The 19776-nt window shown below is 43.9% G+C and overlaps 1 protein-coding gene across 1 annotated transcript in view; it reads left to right on the top strand.

The window, feature by feature from the left end:
- MYO1H (myosin IH) overlaps nt 1-19776 on the top strand; it is a 570182-nt gene that overhangs the window by 322292 nt on the left and 228114 nt on the right. The window contains exons 18-19 of the mRNA XM_069212716.1: nt 6439-6556; nt 18204-18317. Coding sequence (XP_069068817.1) covers nt 6439-6556; nt 18204-18317 — 232 coding nt within the window. The remainder of the gene's footprint in view (nt 1-6438; nt 6557-18203; nt 18318-19776) is intronic.

Raw genomic sequence — 19776 nt, 5'->3', positions numbered from 1 at the left:
GGATTGAGACCGCTGGCACCACCAGGCCGCCGGCCAGCAAAAATGTGGCAGTGCTGGCAGCCCAACGGTGGAGCATTTGCCACCGTCATAATGTGGAGGCCAGACTGCCACATTGGCGGCTGTCCGACCGCGACCCACCAGAGTCGTAATTAGGGCCTCAGTCTCCATTATTTACTGTGGAACTGTGTTGCAGTACCTGCGAGGTATCGTGTGTGGTGCTAGACTTACTCTGAAGCTGAGCTGGAGTGCATTTACCTGTGATTTACAACCTTTAAAGCTGTAGTAATTTGAAAAGTCTAGTTTGCAAATAGTAATGGTGTTATTCTTTGTGGGTTTATGTTTATATTAGTATGTTTTCCATAAACCCCTTGTTATATAATTGTTACCCATTTGCTACCACCCCCCACTAACTCACACATATACACCTAGACAGCACACTTACAAGTGTGGAAATCTCTGCCACGTCGACTGAGATCTTCACATAGAAAAGATAAGAGAATTGGTGGTCTCCACATGTAAGTTTGTGAATAGCATTTTGTAGTGTGAGAGTAGTACTACAGTACCACTACTTTATGTAGTTTAAGATGAAGTTTGTAAATAGGCCTCTCATTGGTTAAAGGCTAAGCACAACGCGCAATAAAAAAGTCTCACTCTGATCACAAAGCCATTTATGGCTCAATTATCAGCTCCCAACTGTCTCTCTCAACTGGCATCAAGTGATGTCCCTGCTAATACTCCATGGTTGACCATTTCTCTTCATTGTCCTACAGTTCCAACTACTTGATCCCCTACTCTGGATCTTACTTCTAAAACATATACAAGCTACCATCTCCACTAGAGAATTTAGACTAATTCTAAAAACTCACGTTTTCGCTAGTGAAAGTAATCCCCTGACTTCTGAGGTAAACCACTAGCCCAATTACTTAACTGTAATTTTGCAGCATGGTATCTTTTATAGATTGACATACGTGAATAATTTCTGACTGTGAAGCTGGGAGTCCCCTGAGGATAGTTCTATATCAGTACCAAGAAATTATATTAGAAAACAGCTTTAAATAATACACCTTTAGTAGCATTGAAACATAATCAACAAATAAACTGAGGTTGCACTGATGTCCGCTACCCCAGAGCCCATCATACTTCAGATTTCTACCACACGTTGTATGGAAAGAAGTTCCTCTCAGAGCTCTGCTCTGATATCTATCTTTTATTGAATTTTCTAACTATTTAACTTTTAAACTATTAAGAATTAAGTGAACCTGTGCCTCTAGAGTGTTGTTTCAGTGGAAGGCATTGAAGGACTTATGTGATTATATGGCTGAGCCACTGAAGAAAGACCTTTGTGAAGCGCATGGCTCCTGTGGAGAGATAAGGCTGTTTATAGACAACCCACATGCATAAGCCCAAGGATAATAAAATGTGTTGCAAATTCTCTAAGTTATAGAGACAGCTGACTTCTCAGATGGCAGCAGATGATAAAAGCCAATGGCCTGGCCTCTTCTGACCATTCTAAGGCTGGTCTTCCTGAAACTCCTCTCTCAGACATCTGTAGAGCTGCAACTTGGAAAAGCTTCCATAATTTTACAACATTGTACAGCTTGAATGCAGACTGTTAAGAGAACCATCCTTTGTACAACAATTTTAAGTCATCTCTTCTATTAAAGTGAGCCCCTTCTTGCTTATCTATAATCCATTTATTGAGGTCATAGACTGCTATGTATCTAATGTGATTATGAACTGAATACTGTTTCCAATTCTGATTTAGGCATGCTAAAATATGAAAGAGCTACTGCTTGAGACAAAGATTTACTTGTGCCTACACTTCTCCAGTGTTAGTATCTTTCATAGATGCACAACCAACTTTCCATCCTCTCAGATCAGAAGCTTTTATCTATGTCCTTTGACACTGTTGTTCAGAAATCTGACACATGGTAGCCTCTGTGGGGAGTGCACTGTCACCTCACTTGATGAAGTTTGAGTTTTTAATAACAAGGTGATTGTGCTACTAGATTTGTATTGTTTAAGTTATCCTCTAATTAAATCTATTGGCTTTGCTACGAACAGATGTCTTCAATCTGTGGGGCATGGCACCCAAGGGGGGTGTGGAGTCATGGGAAGGGGGTCATGCATTCCCCTGCCTTTTTGTCAACACAAAAAGGATTCATGAAAAACCAATCCCCTTCTTTTCAGAAAAAAGACAACCACCCCAAACAGTTAATTCTGATAGTTTAAATGCTTCAGCTGAAGTGTCATTCAGGCAGTGTCCTGTGCTGTGAAACCGATGCCTGGCAGACAGATATACACCTTCCTGCCAGAGTGCCTGCTGCTGCCTGAAAGAAATGCAAATGTGCCCTACAAGTTAATCTGCAAATGTAAAGGTACTGGTTTTAATTGATCGAATTGTTGTCATAACAAATATTTATTATTTTTGAGTGGTAGTGCAGTTATCAACTGAGATGTGAAGTGAGTGCTTTTAATTGTAATAGTATTTACATAGCGCTTACTACTCCTGAGGAGGTGGTGAATAGGCAGTTAAAAAATTGCATTGCCTACAGTCTGGGTATTGCTAAAATCTATATTTTGGAAGCACCATTTTATCGTAAAACTTTTAAGGCATCTTGTAGCAGTCCATTTTATACTGCGGGTAATGCAAAATTTAAATAATGACTTACATATTCACAGTGCTTTCTGTCACAGGTTGTGACAGTGTAACACAAAAAATACACAAGGCACTATTTTCCACTGCACCACCCATGATTTATTTCTGTGGCTCTCTGGTTACACACAGACCACTGCAGTGCATTAACTAATAGAGGTTTCATAATGTACTATCATGCATTTCCCAATGAGTAACAACTTTTTAAATTTATTTTTCTTTAAAGCTGCATGTTATTTTATATGTAGCTACCTGAAGGTAAGAGCCCTAAAAAAACTTACATAATATTTTGTTTTTAGCCACACCTTTGACCCTGCCCCCACACTCACTGAGACCACCCCTGTTGCATGCAGCATTACATTCCACATACTTTTTCTAATGCACTTTGACAGCTGGTTGGCCTGGCTGCCCATTTCTGTGCGGATGCTGGGAGGTTAACAAGAATTGAAGCACTGCACTGCACATTGCACTGGCGCCTCAGTGAGTACAGTTCACACCTCACAATATAGCTGGCACTAGTCGTGCTGGCCTGAGGGCTCAGCTGCGCTGGCTACAGCAGTGAGACTCACTCAGCCCGGGCGGCAAGCAGCAATTAGGTTTCTTTTTCGCACTGCTGCCTGTGCCTCCAGTTTGGTGCCTCATTGACAATGTGCAACCTTAATTTTGGGCTAATTTGAACCTTGTATATGTGTTTTTTAATTTGAAGCCCACTCCACCTTCAAGTCGTGCAGACATGCACTGTCCTAAAGTACTGTGCTACCTGCTGCCACACCTGCTCTTCGCCCAGACAGTGCTTGGCTCAGCATATGACTCCACCCCTGAACGTAGGCCAGCTCTCACTCCCAGGCAGCAGAGAGAGAGAAAGCAGTGTGTCACAGGTGCACACATTAATTAATCCCTATGGTGCATGATGGCAGAGTACAGATACCACTGGCTCGGGAAGCACTATCACATGGCTATTCGAGATCAGACTCTCAAGGCCCTCCAGCATCCTCCAAACATGACTGAAGCCAACAACAGCAGCTAAGTAACATAACCAGGAGTAACCCACAAACCTGTGGTTTGCCAATACGATGATGAGGAGTATCACGTTCTAGATATTTGTCAGGTGGTGGTCCTTACGCCTAAAATATTTTGACAGGGATGTCTCGGCATCAAAAAGTTTGAAGATCTCGGCTGTAGTACTCCTAGCTTTCCAACAGGGAATGCTTCAAGTATGAATCTATGAAACATATCAAGACCGGAGAACTTTAGTTACAGGTAATACTGTATTTGTATGCAATGCAAATTGTCTTTTGTGAACATCACTACTACTATTCTTTGAACTTAAAACATCAATATACTGTATTTATGTTTTTTATAATTGTTTATTCATTCATAGTGATGCCTTCAGTAATTCACCTGTATATTTTTTCACCCATCTGTAATAAACTTATGCTCTGTTTGATAGTAATTATACAGGATATTAATAGGTTAAAGCCTAAATGATATTTGAAGGAAGGACATTAAGCGTTAACAGGATGCTAGCAGATGGACATCTGAAGTTGGTTACTTCTATGACTAACTTGGGATTAGATTTGCTCCCATGTTGAGTTGACCACAGCTTCTTTATGTTGGCAGGCTGGGTGTATGAATGCTGTCTAGAGTATCAACTGTTTATGAGTGTGGCAGAGTACTGACTGTTCATTCCCTTCTCCCTTGCAGAAGCAAAAGTATGTTTGTGTTTGAGACCTTGTTGGAATATATGTTTTACATGACTTGAAGCTAAAATTAATGTTTTATTTTCATTATCTTTGAATAAAGTAAAACATATGTCATTGTATGAAAAATATTTTTAAATATACAAAAATATTTTTCAATTTACTTTCATATTTTCCTCATGCCTCCATTGATTACTGTAAGAATGTGCTGCAGTACAATTGATTGGCTATGTGTGGTGGTTTACTTACTCCAAGGCTGGAGGAGATTTGAGCCTATTTTTCAGTAGTACTACTGAAGCAGATGCAGTTGTAACTAAGTTGTAAGTAACAATTGCCTTACTCTTTTATGAGTATGTTTTAGTATTTGCATGCCCCTTCCTAAACCTCTTAGTAACAAATACTCTCCGTTTTCAAACAACTTTTCCTGTCCCTCCCACATTTACTACAGAAACATGTACAGCCATGCCTGGAACGCTCATGGTGGAGATGTCTGCACATAAGGCATAAGACAGGTGCAGGTGGAGATCTTTGACTGCAGATTTGTGAAAAGCATTTTTGATTACATATAGTAGCACTTATGAAGTACTATTTCCCCACTCAAAAATGCTTTTGTGAATGTCCCAATAGTGGGCTTGCGTTTGAAATTTCGAGGTAAACTGGCTACTTTCATCCAGGTGGATGGTAGGGGAACAGGTCCAGTCTGATAGGCTTTCCGCTGTGAGTCAACAGATGCGCCTCATTTGTATGTCCGAAGATTAGTGTCCATTCTGAAGACAAATAAGCAGGGATATTCAGCTTCACTCACACTGTTATATAACCATTCTGATAGCTGTTCGGTTTACTCTGTGGCATCATTTGACCACACTATAGAGCTTGCAAAAGTGAAAACCCATGTTCTTGGACCCCAGTGATATTCAAGTGAGTGATAGCATGCAACAGGCATGCTTTTTCTATAACTTTTTATTGGAATCTTCAGTTTGCAGCATGTTGGTGTAAAGACATGGATAGCAAATTCACAGTAGGTAGAAATAATAAAGATGATAATAAGTTTTGTAAATATTCAGCACCCAGTTGAAGTCAGAAGTAGGTCTTTGGGTGTAGATGCAGTTGCTACCCCTACCTAACTGTTGCACTCTTGACCAGAGCTAACTTTAAAAAAATAGTCTATTGGTTATTATGATAGATTGTGTAGTGAAAATCCCAGTTATAATGTAAAATGGTGATGGCAATTATATTATAGACAAGACATGCTATTGGAATTTAGACACATGCAGCACATTTGCTTCTGCTGGGTGGGAGGGACAAACAGTCAATATACCCTTCTTTCTGGGATGCCTTATAATGTCAAAATGGTTTGAAATGAGCAGTGAGATATATCTATATCTATATATATAATGTAGCAGTAAGTTTATTTTTATTGCTGTAACAATGAACAACGTTGCTTTTGACATTGCTCACATTAATCCATTTGTAGGAAAGTGATAGATATTTTGTGACTCAGACCAGTCAATGCAATTTTGGGTCCTTATTTAGAGTTTGTTGGGTGGGATACCCAGAGAGAATGTGACAGTACACTGTATTACAAGTGGCATAGGCTATATCCAGTATTTGTAATACAGTAGACCAGTCATTCCCTACATTTTTGACAGGAGGTCTGATTTGGATTTTGGTGGATGGGTTACTCAATCACAACGGTTACAGATATCCCATCCGCCTAAATATAAATCCCATTATTTCCCAAGGGATGTATATATCGGAGGACGGGATATTCAAATAACCAGTCTTCCGAAATCTAAATCAGGCCCAGAGTCTTCTACAGGCCAAACTGTAAATAAGGTCCTTAGTTGGAAATGACAAGTGAAAGTAATCTCCTATCACATTCTCAAACACTGTACATTGTTGTGCTTATTTGCAAAGTAAGTGATTGTATATATCATTTGGTACTTGGGGAGTCTAAACATTCTAGTTGTTTTTCCTGCCTGCGGATTGGCTCAACAGTAAAGTCAAGAACTGTGACTAAATGCTTCGCTTCAACTGATGACTTGTTGTCAATTACTTTGTATGCTTGATAACTGATTCTAGGTAAATTTGATGACGTTCTTGTTCAGCACCAAGTGAAGTATCTAGGACTTATGGAGCATTTGCGTGTGAGGCGAGCTGGATTTGCCTATCGTCGGAAGTATGAACTGTTCTTACAAAGGTAAAGCTCTTGAGTTACAAACCTTTATAAAGGGTTTTGAAAAAAATGGGTAAGTTTGTGCTGATCTTATAGACATGCGTACTCTTTCAATGTGAGTCCAGAAACTTCTGTCTGTTGGGAATATTTCATGAGATGTCCTCAAAGAATGGTTTAGTAGCCCAATTAATGATTGACTCATGAACTGAATCCTTTTGCTTCTTATTTTCATGGAATACATATGATGCTCAGTTTCCTCAAAGCATAACACAAGGAAAATGTTTCTGATGTCTGTACTGAGAGATTTGCAGCCTAAACAGGTTCAAGCAGACTGGTGCCCCCACCGTCGGTGGATTCGGCCTTATGGGCCCTCTGGGATGCAGCTCCCTCTGTCGCCGGTGCCTCTGCTCCTCCGCCAGATGATGCTAATGCACATAAGGACAGGGTGACAAAACAAAAAGTGGGGGGAAGAGACACTTGGTCAATGGCTGATCCAACACCACCGTTGGCGTACACGACACACACACACACAGGGAACAGCCCTACGCACCAGGCAATGCACTACCAGTTACAATGCTAGTCACCAGGCCATGAACAGGAATACCTAACCACAATAGCAGTATACCTTGCACCCACAGACCACTGCCCAGTAGTGGATGCCTACTAGCTTGGTAGGAGGTGGTGTTCTTCAGCCCCTGTCCAACATGGGACCTACCCTGGAATGTCCGGCCTGGCCTCGGGGCACCCACAGGCCCACATCCCCCATCCGGACCCCACCCCACCACACGCAAGTAGTATTTTGGGAAACTGTGCTCACCCCCTTGTGGCTGCTGTGATGCCCTCAAGCGCCCATCCGGATAGGCCACCGCGAGTATGCGGGCCATCAGGGGGGTCAGGGTTCAACGGGCACCCCTTCCTCGTTGAGAGGCCATCCCCAGCTGGGCCTCTGCCATCTTCCTTGCCCAGAGTCTCAGGTCCTCCCACCGTTTGCGACAGAGGGTGCTCCGCCTGCCTAGACCCCCAGGGTCCACAGTTCCTTGACAATGGCACGCCATATACCCTTTTTCTGATGGGCGCTGACCTGCAGAAAAATGAACATAGAAAAAGTTATCAGTCAGACGTCCGGCCGGTTACACTCATGGCCCACCATAGCCCTTACAACCCCTTATGCACAGACTTTGCCCACAATACATGCATCACGCTGCCCGGAACCCTTCCACCAACCCCCCCACACGAAGCCCTCACACATCACTCCTTGCATTCATGCCCCTTGCATCGTGCTCACAGTGTACTCACCTGCTGGTCTGGAGGCCCATACAGCATTCAGTACTGGGGTAGGACCCTATCCACCAGTCTCTCCAGCTCCTCAGCGGTGAAGGCAGGGGAACTTTCCCCAGTGACACGAGCCATGGTCGGTTCCAGACACAGGTCACAGCAGCACTTGCAGTGTAGGTCCTCTCCTGTTCAAGGTCAGGTAGCAAGTGAGTGAACAGATAGAAAATGTCGGTCACGTCCGCGGCGGTGCGTACCGTCACCGCCGGCGTACATCACCATTGGCCATTGTAACCCATAGGGCCCAATGACAACCAATGAGGAGTTGCACGGGGGTACTCGACTGCCTCCCTCAACGACACACAACGTCAGCGGCATTACCTCATTTCCACATGTCCATACACACAGGACAGGTGGATGCCATTTCAGAGGGGGGGAGACCATGGCATCTAACTGCGTCACAGTACCATTTTGGCCTATCCAACAAAATACTGTTACAGTCACAACATTCGATGCAGTATAGTGTTTGGAAATGTGGTATACTGACCAGCTGCTCCCCGTTTTGCCCCCTAGATTACATCTGCTGCGGATGAATAGGAGATGAAGACATCTTCCTGGGTACAGACCCCTGGTGGACTTGGCAACAATGGAGGACAGGCACATTATCCTCACCTATAGACCGGACAGGGCCACAATCACAGAGCTGTGTGCCCAATTGGAGCCTGCCCTAATCTCTGCTATCCGTCACCCCACCGGGATGCCCCCTCTTGTGCAAGTCCTATCTGTGTTCCATTTCTTGGCAACTGGCTCCTTCCAAGTGACAGTGGGCTTGGCAGCAGGAATGTCACAGCCAATGTTCTCAATAGTGCTGACCACAGTGTTGTTTGCCCTGATTAAACACATGCGCAGCTACATTGTTTTCCCCCAGGTGAAGGGTTTGGCCACAGTGAAAGCTGACTTCAATGTAATGGGGCATATCCCCAACATCATTGGGGCAATCAATGGTACACATATTGCATTTGTCCCTCCCCAAGCTTTCACTCCATGAATGTGCTGATAGTGTGCCTGGTGGACCAGTACATCTCCCATGTCAATGCAAAGGATCCTGGGTCTGTGCATGATGCCTTTATCCTGAGGAATAGCAGCATCCCATATGTGATGGGTCAACTCCAGAGGCACCGGGTGTGGCTAGTAGGTGAGCCCTGGTTCCCACCCAGTTTATGTTGGTGTATGGGTATGGTGTTGGTCATAAGGGTTAGTGTGTGGTTAATAGGTATCCCTCGATATTTGCAGGTGACTCTGGCTACCCCAACCGCTACTGACCACTGTGAGGAATCCCAGGACAAGGGCAGAGGAATGTTACAATGAGTCACATGGGTGAACAAGAAGAATAATAGAAAGGACATTCAGCCTCCTGAAGGCAAGGTTTCGTTGCCTCCATCTAACTAGTGGATCCCTGTGCTACTCATGCCAGATAATCGTGGCATGCTGCATGTTGCATAACCTTGCCTTGAGACGCCAGGTGCCTTTTCTGCAGGAGGATGAGGTTGGAGATTGGCGTGTGGCAGCAGTGGACCCTGTGGACAGTGAAGATGAGGAGGCAGAGGATGAGGATGAGGACAACAGAACAACAATTATACGACAGTACTTCCAGTGACACACAGGAAACACACTGTAACTTCACTTTACATTGACAGTTTTGTGTTTGACATTGTACATGGCAGGCAGATTCTCCCAATTCTATGACCACTGTCACAGTGTCCTTTCCTCGAGATCTGCACGTTGCTGAACAAAAAGCCCACCTTCCGGCGTCACCAACTCAGAAAGCTATTATAGCACAGAGTTATGATGAAGCCAGTCGGGGGGAAGGGAATTCGGGTAGGGAACAGCAGGGAGAGAGATCTGAAAAGAAAAGGTTAGAACAAATATGCACTTAATCATTCATAGAAATATAACTCATCAATAGACTCTTGACTAAATGCGTCTCCGATATCAGATGGAGACCCCTTTTGAAATGAGGGCAAAGCCCCTTCTTTGAATCATGGAACAAGAATAAACTACGACCTCAGAACCAAGAGATGGCAAGAGCTTTGGACAATGATCATCATGGAACAAGAATAAACTACAACCTCAGAACCAAGAGATGGCAAGAGCTTTGGACTATGATCATACTCAGAATATCAATCCTGTAACATCTATGCATTCATAATATAAACCTTTGATCATGACCTAGAAAATCTCAAAGAATTAAATATGCTTTTCACATATTATGCTTTCCAAAAAACAATGAAAACCATGATTTGCTTATCTCCAGAAATACTTTCAAATTCACAACTATAAAGGCCGAAAAGATTTTCCTCATTGAACTTGAAGCGCTTTACTTATAGTAGCAGGAAGCGCTTTTACTTGTCTTGCCTGAAGCGCTATGCTCGTTATGCTAAGGGAGCGCTTTACTCATGTGGCCTGAATCACTTTGATTGTTGTGCCAAGAGGCTTTTACTCCTGTGGATTGAATCGCTTTGATTGCCGTGCCAAGAGCGCTTTTCATCAGTGGACTGAAGTGCTTAAATTGCTGTGCCAAGAGCGCTTTACACCTGTAAACTGAAGCGCTTGAATTGCTGTGCCAAGAGCGCTTTACACCTGTGGACTGAAGCCCTTGAATTGCCGTGCCAAGAGCGCTTTACACCTGTGGACTGAAGCGCTTGAATTGCCGTGCCAAGAGCGCTTTACATCTGTGAACTGAAGCACTTGAATTGTCGTGCAAAGAGCGCTTTACATCTGTGCTCTGAAACGCCTTTGATCGTCGCGCCAAGGCCGCTGTACTCTGGAAACTGAAAATGTTTTGCTCATTGTGCTAAGGGGCGCTTTACTTCTGGAAGTAATGACTTTCTCCAAAATTGGATTCATCAAGGCCTTACCGCTACGAGTACCACCTACTCATTTTTGAATTCACCATGGAAACAAGAATACTTCGATTGGATGTCACTCTGCCATCCAGGAACTCTGCTGTTCTTCAGAGAACCCCGCACGAGGTCTGACTGCATTGAAGTCTTCAAAATAGTGAGCAACGTGCTTGGGTGTGGCTGGGCTTTATAGGCCTGCCACACACCAAGATGGCTGCTGCCTCTAAAAACATGGAAATTGTAGCCTCTTCATGAAATAGCACTGATAAGTGCATCTGTCCCCCAATGTCCTGAACCTGCAGCTCTATGAGCTTTGCCACAGGGCAGACGACGCTGATGGGCACCTTTGGAACAAGAGGAGGTGACAAGTGGTGTGCATAAAGCGCCGCAAAGCCACACAGTGGAGTTTCGGGCGGGACCTGGACCGCGCATAGCCTTATTCCTGACATTACACCCCTCTCCCAAGCGCGGTCCAGGACCCGGTTTACCAGGACGGAGGAGGTGAAATCGACCTCAGAACCAAGAGATGGCAAGAAACTTTAGACTATGATCATCATGGGACAAGAATAACCTACGACCTCAGAACCAAGAGATGGCAAGAGCTTTGGACTATGATCATACTCAGAATATCAATCCTGTGACATCTATGCATTCATAACATAAACCTTTGATCATGACCTAGAAAATCTCTAAGAATTAAATATGCTTTTCACATATTATGCTTTCCAAAAAACAATGAAAACTATGATTTGCTTATCTCCAAAAACACTTTCACATTCACAACTATAAAGGCCGAAAAGATTTTACTCATTGAACTTGAAGCGCTTTACTTATAATACCAGGAAGCGATTTTACTTGTCTTGCCTGAAGTGCCACGCTCGTTATGCTAAGGAGGTGCTTTACTCATGTGGCCTGAATCACTTTGATTGTTGTGCCAAGAGGCTTTTACTTCTGTGGATTGAAGCGCTTTGATTGCCGTGCCAAGAGCGCCTTTTATCTGTGGACTGAAGCGCTTGAATTACCATGCCAAGAGCGCTTTACACCTGTGGACTGAAGCGCTTGAATTTCTGTGCCAAGAGCGCTTTACACATGTGGACTCAAGCGCTTGAATTGCCGTGCCAAGAGCGCTTTACACCTGTGGACTGAAGCGCTTGAATTGCCATGCCAAGAGTGCTTTACATCTGTGAACTGAAGCGCTTGAACTGCCGTGCAAAGAGCGCTTTACATCTGTGAACTGAAGCACTTGAATTGTCGTGCAAAGAGCGCTTTGCATCTGTGCTCTGAAATGCCTTTGATCGTCGCGCCAAGGCCGCTGTACTCTGGAAACTGAAAACGCTTTGCTCATTGTGCTAAGGGGCGCTTTACTTCTGGAAGAAATGACTTCCTCCAAAATTGGATTCATCAAGGCCTTTCCGCTACATGTACGACCTACTCGTTTTTGAATTCACCATGGAAACAAGGATACTTTGATTGGATGTCACTCTGCCATGTAGGAACCCTGCTCTTTTTTAGAGAACCCCCCCCCGAGGTCTGACTCCATCGAAGTCTTCAAAATAGTGAGCAACGTGCTTGGGTGTGGCTGGACTTTATAGGCCTGCCACACCCCAAGATGGCTCCTGCCTTTAAAAACATGGGAATTGTAATCCCTTCATGGAATAGCACTGATAAGTGCATCTTGTCCACCAATGTCCTGAACCTGCAGCTCTATGAGCTTTGCCACAGGGCAGACGATGCTGATAGCCACCTTTGGAACAAGAGGAGATGACAAGTGGTGCGCATAAAATGCCTCAGAGCAGCGCAGCAGAGTTTCGGGCGGGACCTGGACCGCGCATGGCCTTATTCCTGACAGCCACTTACTGTACCCTTTGGCATCTCTATTTTCAGATATCTGTGCCCCACTCTGGCACCTGGTGTGTTGACCGCAGCCTACTACAGGTCATTCCTATGTATTTATTCCTGTACAGTTGTATTGCAGTGTTTAAAGCTTGTTAAACAAATACTTTGTTCAATCAATTGACAGACTCCATACTTGTATTTTTTAAATGGTGTTTATTTAAGTGCTAAGAAGTAGACGGGATAATGAAATGGGCTGGGTTGATGGTGGAGGAAAGTCCATGATAGAATCCAGTCTATTTGGATCACAGGTGCATTGTCCAAGGGGGCATAGGAAGGGTAGAAATGACAGTTCAAGGTGGACAGGGTGATAGAGTGGGACACAAGGGTGACAATCAGGAGAGTCTTATTTCCTGGCAGGGGTCTTGACAATGTTCTCTGGCTTCTGCCTGGATCGCAGGGACCGTTTGTGGGGTGGTTCTCCTTCTGCAGGAGGAGGGGTGCTGGTGGCCTGTTGTTCCTGTGACGGGGTCTCCTCATGTCCACTAGCGTCAGCGGAGGTGGAGGGCTGTTCACCGGTGTTGCTAGTGTCAGGGGCTCGGTGGTGTGCCACTGTCTCCCTCATGGTGTTGGCCATGTCTGCCAGCATCACTGCAATGGTGACCAGGGTGGGGCGGATGTCCTTCAGGTCCTCCCTGATCCCCAGGTACTGTCCCTCCTGCAGTCGCTGGGTCTGCTGTAACTTGTCCAGTATCTGGCCCATCATCTCCTGGGAATGGTGGTATGCTCCCAGGATGTTGGTGAGGGCCTCCTGGAGAGTCAGTTCCATGGGCCTGTCCTCCCACTGTCGCACAGCAGTCCTCCCAGCTTCCCTGTTGTCCTGTGCCTCTGTCCCCTGAACCGTGTGCCCACTGCCACTGACCCCAGGTCCCTGATCGTCATTTGTTTGTGGGGTGTCCTGGGGTCCCTTAGTGGTGAACACACAGCTGATTGACGTGTCCTGGGGACAGAGGTATGGGCCCACTGGGTGGGTGCTGTTCTGGTGTTTCCTGAGGGGGGAGGCTCTGTGGTGGTATGAGATAGTGCATGGGTAACCGACTGTCCGGAGATCCCTGATGGGCTAGGTTGGTCATCCAGATCCAGGTGTCCAGAGCTGCTGTCATCACTGGCGGTATATTGGCAGCAGTCAGCATGGTGGTAAGCGGTACTTACCACCAATGTCATTATGAGGGCCTATATCTAATTTTGATATAGTATATACAGAGCCAGTTTCTTTCAGGGTGTCAAAGGCCTTTTGACAGTCAAGAGTCCAGTTTACCTTCTTTGGCATCTTCTTTGAGGTCAGTTCAGTGAGAGGTGTCACAATGGATCCATACCCCTACACACATGCCATCAAAAATACTTGATAATTGTACCTTCATTAATGATACCAATTGTTCACACCTCCATGCCGATATAAGTACCACAACCTTCACATCAATGTTTAATACTTCATAGACATGCATGGCCCCATTGACAGTTATTTAATTGATGACCACTTCGTCAATGGTACCCATGTCTATGACACCACAGTGGATGGCTGCATTGTGGCAAACTAGATTTTTCGGTGCCTCTGATTCTTTTGGCCTTCTTTATGTCATTCCTTCAATTAGACCATTTTAACAATTACAAATACATTGGTGTTGCCCCCAAGGATCCTTGAAGAATCTCCTTCATGTCTGGAAGGTGAGGACATCGAAAGATGAAGAAGTATCTGTCCTTGATTCAGATGGTTCACAGGATTGTTCAAGGATAGTGAAGACCAAGATAATGAGGCAGTTCATCCTCATGACTTGGATACCTATTTGATACTCAGTGATTCATCGATGATTATCCCTATCACCAACCATTGCTCTACATGAATCAGTCAGGGTTTCCACCTCTTCCCTTGGTCAATGTCCCAGAAGCCTTTTAGGACATTTTATAACAGATAAAATAATGCGTTGGAACCATTTACTCACTCTGAGCTACTAATCAGAGTCCCCCAGGTCTGAAATCTTTGGCAACATAGCTGCTTTTGCAACCTCCTTCATTTTAACTAAACTCTTCAGACCAACACCACTGTTTGCTAAAGGCACTTTCTTCGCTCCCATCTGGTGCTACTCACCATGTGGTGCAGCATAAATCTGTAGCTTTGTCATCCTTTGAGCCTCACCCCTGAAGAAAGAGAAACATAACTGGTGCGGAACAACACTTTTTCAGATGTTTTAGTTATGATGATAGCAGTGTTGACAAAGGCAGCACACATAAAGCTGATGCAGCCCGAGTGTGATGATTATGTAATGGATGACAATATATACACAGCTTTGACAATTGACAGAGTTTTTCAGAAGTTCAACCTGCCAAACTTCACCATCAAAAACCTTCATTCCTTTTTTATTTTATAAGGCTAGATTCTCTATTACAAGCATCCCTTTTCTTGTTCGCCTGTGGAAAAAAGGGCTTGCCTTCATGACAAACTCAAAAACTGTACTGGCCTCCCTTATGGGGCTTGTGTAAAAGTAAAAGACTGTTGACTGCTCCAGCTTGTATACTAGTCAACGTAAGACTGTCAGTAATTTCTGCAGCTGCCCAAAGATGATTGTACAATCCTTTCTAACCCTGAGTCATGCCCCCCATACAAGTAAGACTTCCACCTTCTACCTTGGGCAAGATAGTAGGTTTTGCATGAAGTTACGAGCAGAATGCAAAGAACAAGCTAAAGCTTGGTTTCAGGTTTGAGGCCCATTGCTGGGGGAGTCATGTGTAGCTGCAGTTGGCTGAGGACATCCTTCTGCCCAAGGTCCACCCTATGGTGGTTGATATCCCTTTGTTGACCAGTAGCTCTTTGTCAAAGATGTAGGCCAACGAGCTATCAAAGCAGACACAGTGTGCACTCTTGAAATCTTGCAGTCTAGAGGTGGCTTTCAGTCTGTGAGGAGGCACTCGTATGAGCAATGCAGGAGAATAGCATTTGATTCTAGACTTAAGGACGCTAATTAGGTTTATTAAGAAATAGTCTTTTAGGATGATCACACTCTTCCATGTCCTGCAATACATCAAAATGATTAACTTTCATCTTGTTGTATGTTTATTTGCCTGTACCGATCCATCAGAAACACAGGATGTTCCTTCAGTTCAACGATCACCACCATCAGTTTAGGTCACAGCACTTTTGTCCTCTTCCGGTACCAAAAGTCTTCACCAGATTCATATATCAAGTGGAGCACATCTGCGACGGCAGACTGTAAGGGTGCTCCCCTACCTGCATGATTGACTCTTCAAGGGTCTGTTTTCTGGTTGCACAAAACAGGTAGTAAACATCACCACACATCTTTCCAGAAGATGGATCTCCCCTTAAACTATATAAAAATCAATGATTGTCACAGGTCAACAGACTGTGTTCCCAAGCTCTTGCATGTGCACAACTGTCCTCATGGCTTGGCAATCACAAAAAAAAGATGACAAACTAACATCACTCGCAACCTGCATTCATTGGACCCTCAATTTCATCTCACCGTGGAAGAATCCCTCAAGGCTTGGGAGCACCTCTACATGGTCTTTCCACCAGAGGGCTAAGTTCTCCAGAGAAGACACAAATCTTCCTCAGTGTCCTGGAACCGAGGGTAGTAGGGTTAGACTGAAAGCCTTCCTACCCACCATTGCAAGCCAAAGGGCCGTTATCAGAATGGATAATCCTCCATTATTCAAGAAAAGAAGGCAGAACAACAATTTAGCTGCTGTCACAAGAAGCTCAGAAAGCTTGGTACTGGATCCTTCTTCACAATGTCAAATTGTCAGTGGAGCAGGATCTAGGTCTGCAGAATGTAGTGGTAAATGTCCAAAGCAGGCACAGTTGGAGTTGATGTTAGTGGGAAATCAACACAAAACAGCTGAAAGTGATTTACAACAGGTGGACCCAGCCCACCTAGATCTGTTTTCACCTCCAAACAATGCAAAAAGCGCACTCTGTTCAAGCAATTCATTATACCCAGCAACACAGGGAGGCTCTCTGTCGATTCTTTGGTCAGGAATCTTTGCACTTGCTCTTCCTTCAGTCTCCCTTCTGCAGCGCGTTCTCAGAAAAATTAAGAAAGAGCAATGCAAACTGATTCTGGAAGCATCAGCTTGGGCCAGGCGGTTCTTGTACGCACATTTCAGGGATCTGCCAGTGAACATTCTGATTCAGTCCAGAACAGATCCTTGACTTCTGACCAAGGATTATGGTCAGATTATGCACCACAGTCTGCCATCACATCACCTGATGGCTTGGCTGCTAGAGACTTTAAATATGGCTCTCTCAACATTCAAGCTGACTGCCAGGCCATACTGAAAGCAGTAAAAACAATCTCGACAAACAAATCATGTTCCTTAGAATGGAAAATGTCTGCTTTTGGGTAGCAGATCATAATCAGGAACCCCTGGCCATGTATCCTCTTGATATACTGCTCTATCTATTACATCTTCTAAAATCTGCCCTGGAGTATGCTTTAATTTGTGCCCATTGGCTGTTGTTTGAGAGAAACTGGGGGCTCCTTCAACCCCATTTCTTTTCTCTACCAGAGTAGTCTAGAAGACGGGCATAGTTTGACATTTTCCTCCTGTATCAACACACCAATAGGCCTGAGAGCTCAATCTGGTGCTAGGTGCTGTAATGAGAATTCTTGTTGAGCCCATCCACCAATCTCATATTTAAATGTTGTGGCCAGGAGAAGTAAGGAGCTCCAAACTTTATCCATTCAGCCCCTCTATCTAAAATTCAAAAAATCTAAAGTCACCCTTGCAAAAAAAAACAACACTTTTTATGATTAAAGTGTCTTTGTCATTTCATCTAAATCAAAACAGCCACTTTGGACTTTCTTTCTTCAGTTTACCACCATGCTGAAAGGGGCTTGGATTCTTTAAATGTTTAACATTGCTAAAATTCTATATTGACACAACTAAGCCACTTGGGAAATTTGGGGAATTGTTCATTCCCCTTGGCAATGCAAGCAAAATATAGCTAAGAGAGTGTCAGCATGCAACGCTTTCTGGCATAAAAAATATAATAGACTTCTCAGGAGCAGTGCTAGAGGTCACTCCAGTAGGGACATGGCGATGACAGCTGCACTGTTTGCAGGAGTGCTGATTTATGAGATTTGCAAAGCAGCAACATGGGAATACATGCATGGGTTTCAGTAATGTTACTGCTCCAATGTCCAGACTGAATAAGAAATGTCATTATTCTGCTTACACGTCATGTCTGTACTGTTATGGCAATCCTTGTTGAAGCATGTGAATCTATGAAAGATCCAATGTTGCTTATGATTACTCTAAGGAATATTTCCCTGACTAGCTGAGAAAATCTGAGTAGCTCAACCAGTGTGGGGAGCTGGAGCTTTGTGTCTCTCCGACTCATTGGCCAAAGTTCAAGTCACACAATGGGGTGATGGATGAACTATATATAGTCTATGGCTGTTTCAGTTTTATTTAGTTGTGTGTAAATACTGCCATATCAAAATTGATTTGTCAGAATTGCCAGTGAGATGACAGGAAATATTAAAACAAGTGAATCTTTACAATATACTAAACTTAGAGAACTGTGGTTTCTGCTAAGTAAATGTTCTTGCTTACTGTACTTTTTCTGATGATGTGTGTCTTTTCAGATACAAAGCCTTGTGTCCAGATACATGGCCCCACTGGCGTGGCCCCCCGGAGAAGGGAGTGGAGAGACTTGTGAAGTATGTTGGCTACAAACCTGAAGAATACAAAATGGGAAGGTAAAACCACATTAAAGAGAGTGGAAGGTCTTCAAGAGCTTCATACTGCCCATCACACTTAAGTCATCATACAAATACCTTCATAATATCAAATATTAGATGCAAGACACTTGGGAAATTATGTTTATGAATGTGATGGTAACTCTAGGGCTTTAAAGTCATAAAGAAGCAAACAACTCATTACCGGATGTATTTCTTAACCATCCATCATAAGATACAATATGAAGAGCCACACAAGTACATATTGCGTACGATTGGTTTATACATTTAGCCATCTGTAACTGAAGCAACAATTAGATCTATTTGTTCTAGTTCATAATTCATGATATCAGGTGTGCAGCGTCACTTTTCTTGCACCCTATTGCCCCCTACCTTCACCATGTGTGCGTCTTATTTAAAATATTGCGCACCATTGACGCAGGGTAGGATGCAATAGCGTAAACATTTTTGATGCTGTTGATGTACTGTTCAGGGTTAGCGCCTACATTTTGGTGCTAACCCTGAACAGTAAATAGGGGCCCATTGTAACCAATGGTTTGCCCCCTCCGAGCAGATGTTAAAAGTAGCAGCAAAAAATGATGCAGTGGATATTCCACTGTGCCATTTTTGCGGTCCCCCTAAGGGGAGAATGCCCCCTTTGCATACATTATGCATAGCACATGCATAATTTGGTGCAAAAGGTTACAAAGTAGCGCAATGCATGCATTGTGCCACGTTGTAAATATGCCACTGCGATGTGTGAAGCCTAACGCCACATTACCGTCAAAAAATTATGCTAATGGTGCACTAGCGCTTCTTAAATCTGGGCCCAAATCTTTCAAGCTCTATTGAACTTTCATGAAACAGTTGGTACAAAGAGATGTAGTTCCATTATAAAGGCGCAAGCTGATTCTGGTAGCATAAGCTTGGGTCAGGCAGTTCCGGTATTGCTCAGTGAACATTCTGATTCAGTCCAGAACAGATCCTTGACTTCTGACCAAGGATCATGTATCTCCATTTTAAAGGCACAAAACAGAGAGTCAGGTCCGTAAAGGAGTTTGGTCTTCCCTCCTCATGATTGCAGAGGCAGCATGGACCCAATGTTCTCCTGTGGCCATCTGATAACTGACAAAAGATAGATACCTGCCAGTCAGATGGCCTCAGGCAAAGTGTCAGGAAACACACAACACACTAAAACACAGATTGCAAAACAATATAGGGTAAATAACAAAGAAAGGCATTTTGTACATTCAACTACAGATAAATAAAAATAGAAATTGCTCCCCTGACTCCCAGTCTACTGCAACACTGCTACCACAAGCCTTTTAGCCCTTAAATGACCACTTAACCTACCTCATGGTTACTACACTATTACCAGTATCAGCAGCACTCATTAGTGTATGTGTGCAACCTATGGGATTATCTAACAACAATACACCAAAGGAAGCGTACTGGAAGTTAAAAGGAACAGGTATTACTT

Source organism: Pleurodeles waltl, chromosome 11, assembly GCF_031143425.1.
Source record: "Pleurodeles waltl isolate 20211129_DDA chromosome 11, aPleWal1.hap1.20221129, whole genome shotgun sequence".
Lineage (NCBI taxonomy): Eukaryota > Metazoa > Chordata > Amphibia > Caudata > Salamandridae > Pleurodeles > Pleurodeles waltl.
Note: the sequence above shows the minus strand (reverse complement) of the source record. Positions and strands in the feature narration are given on the sequence as shown.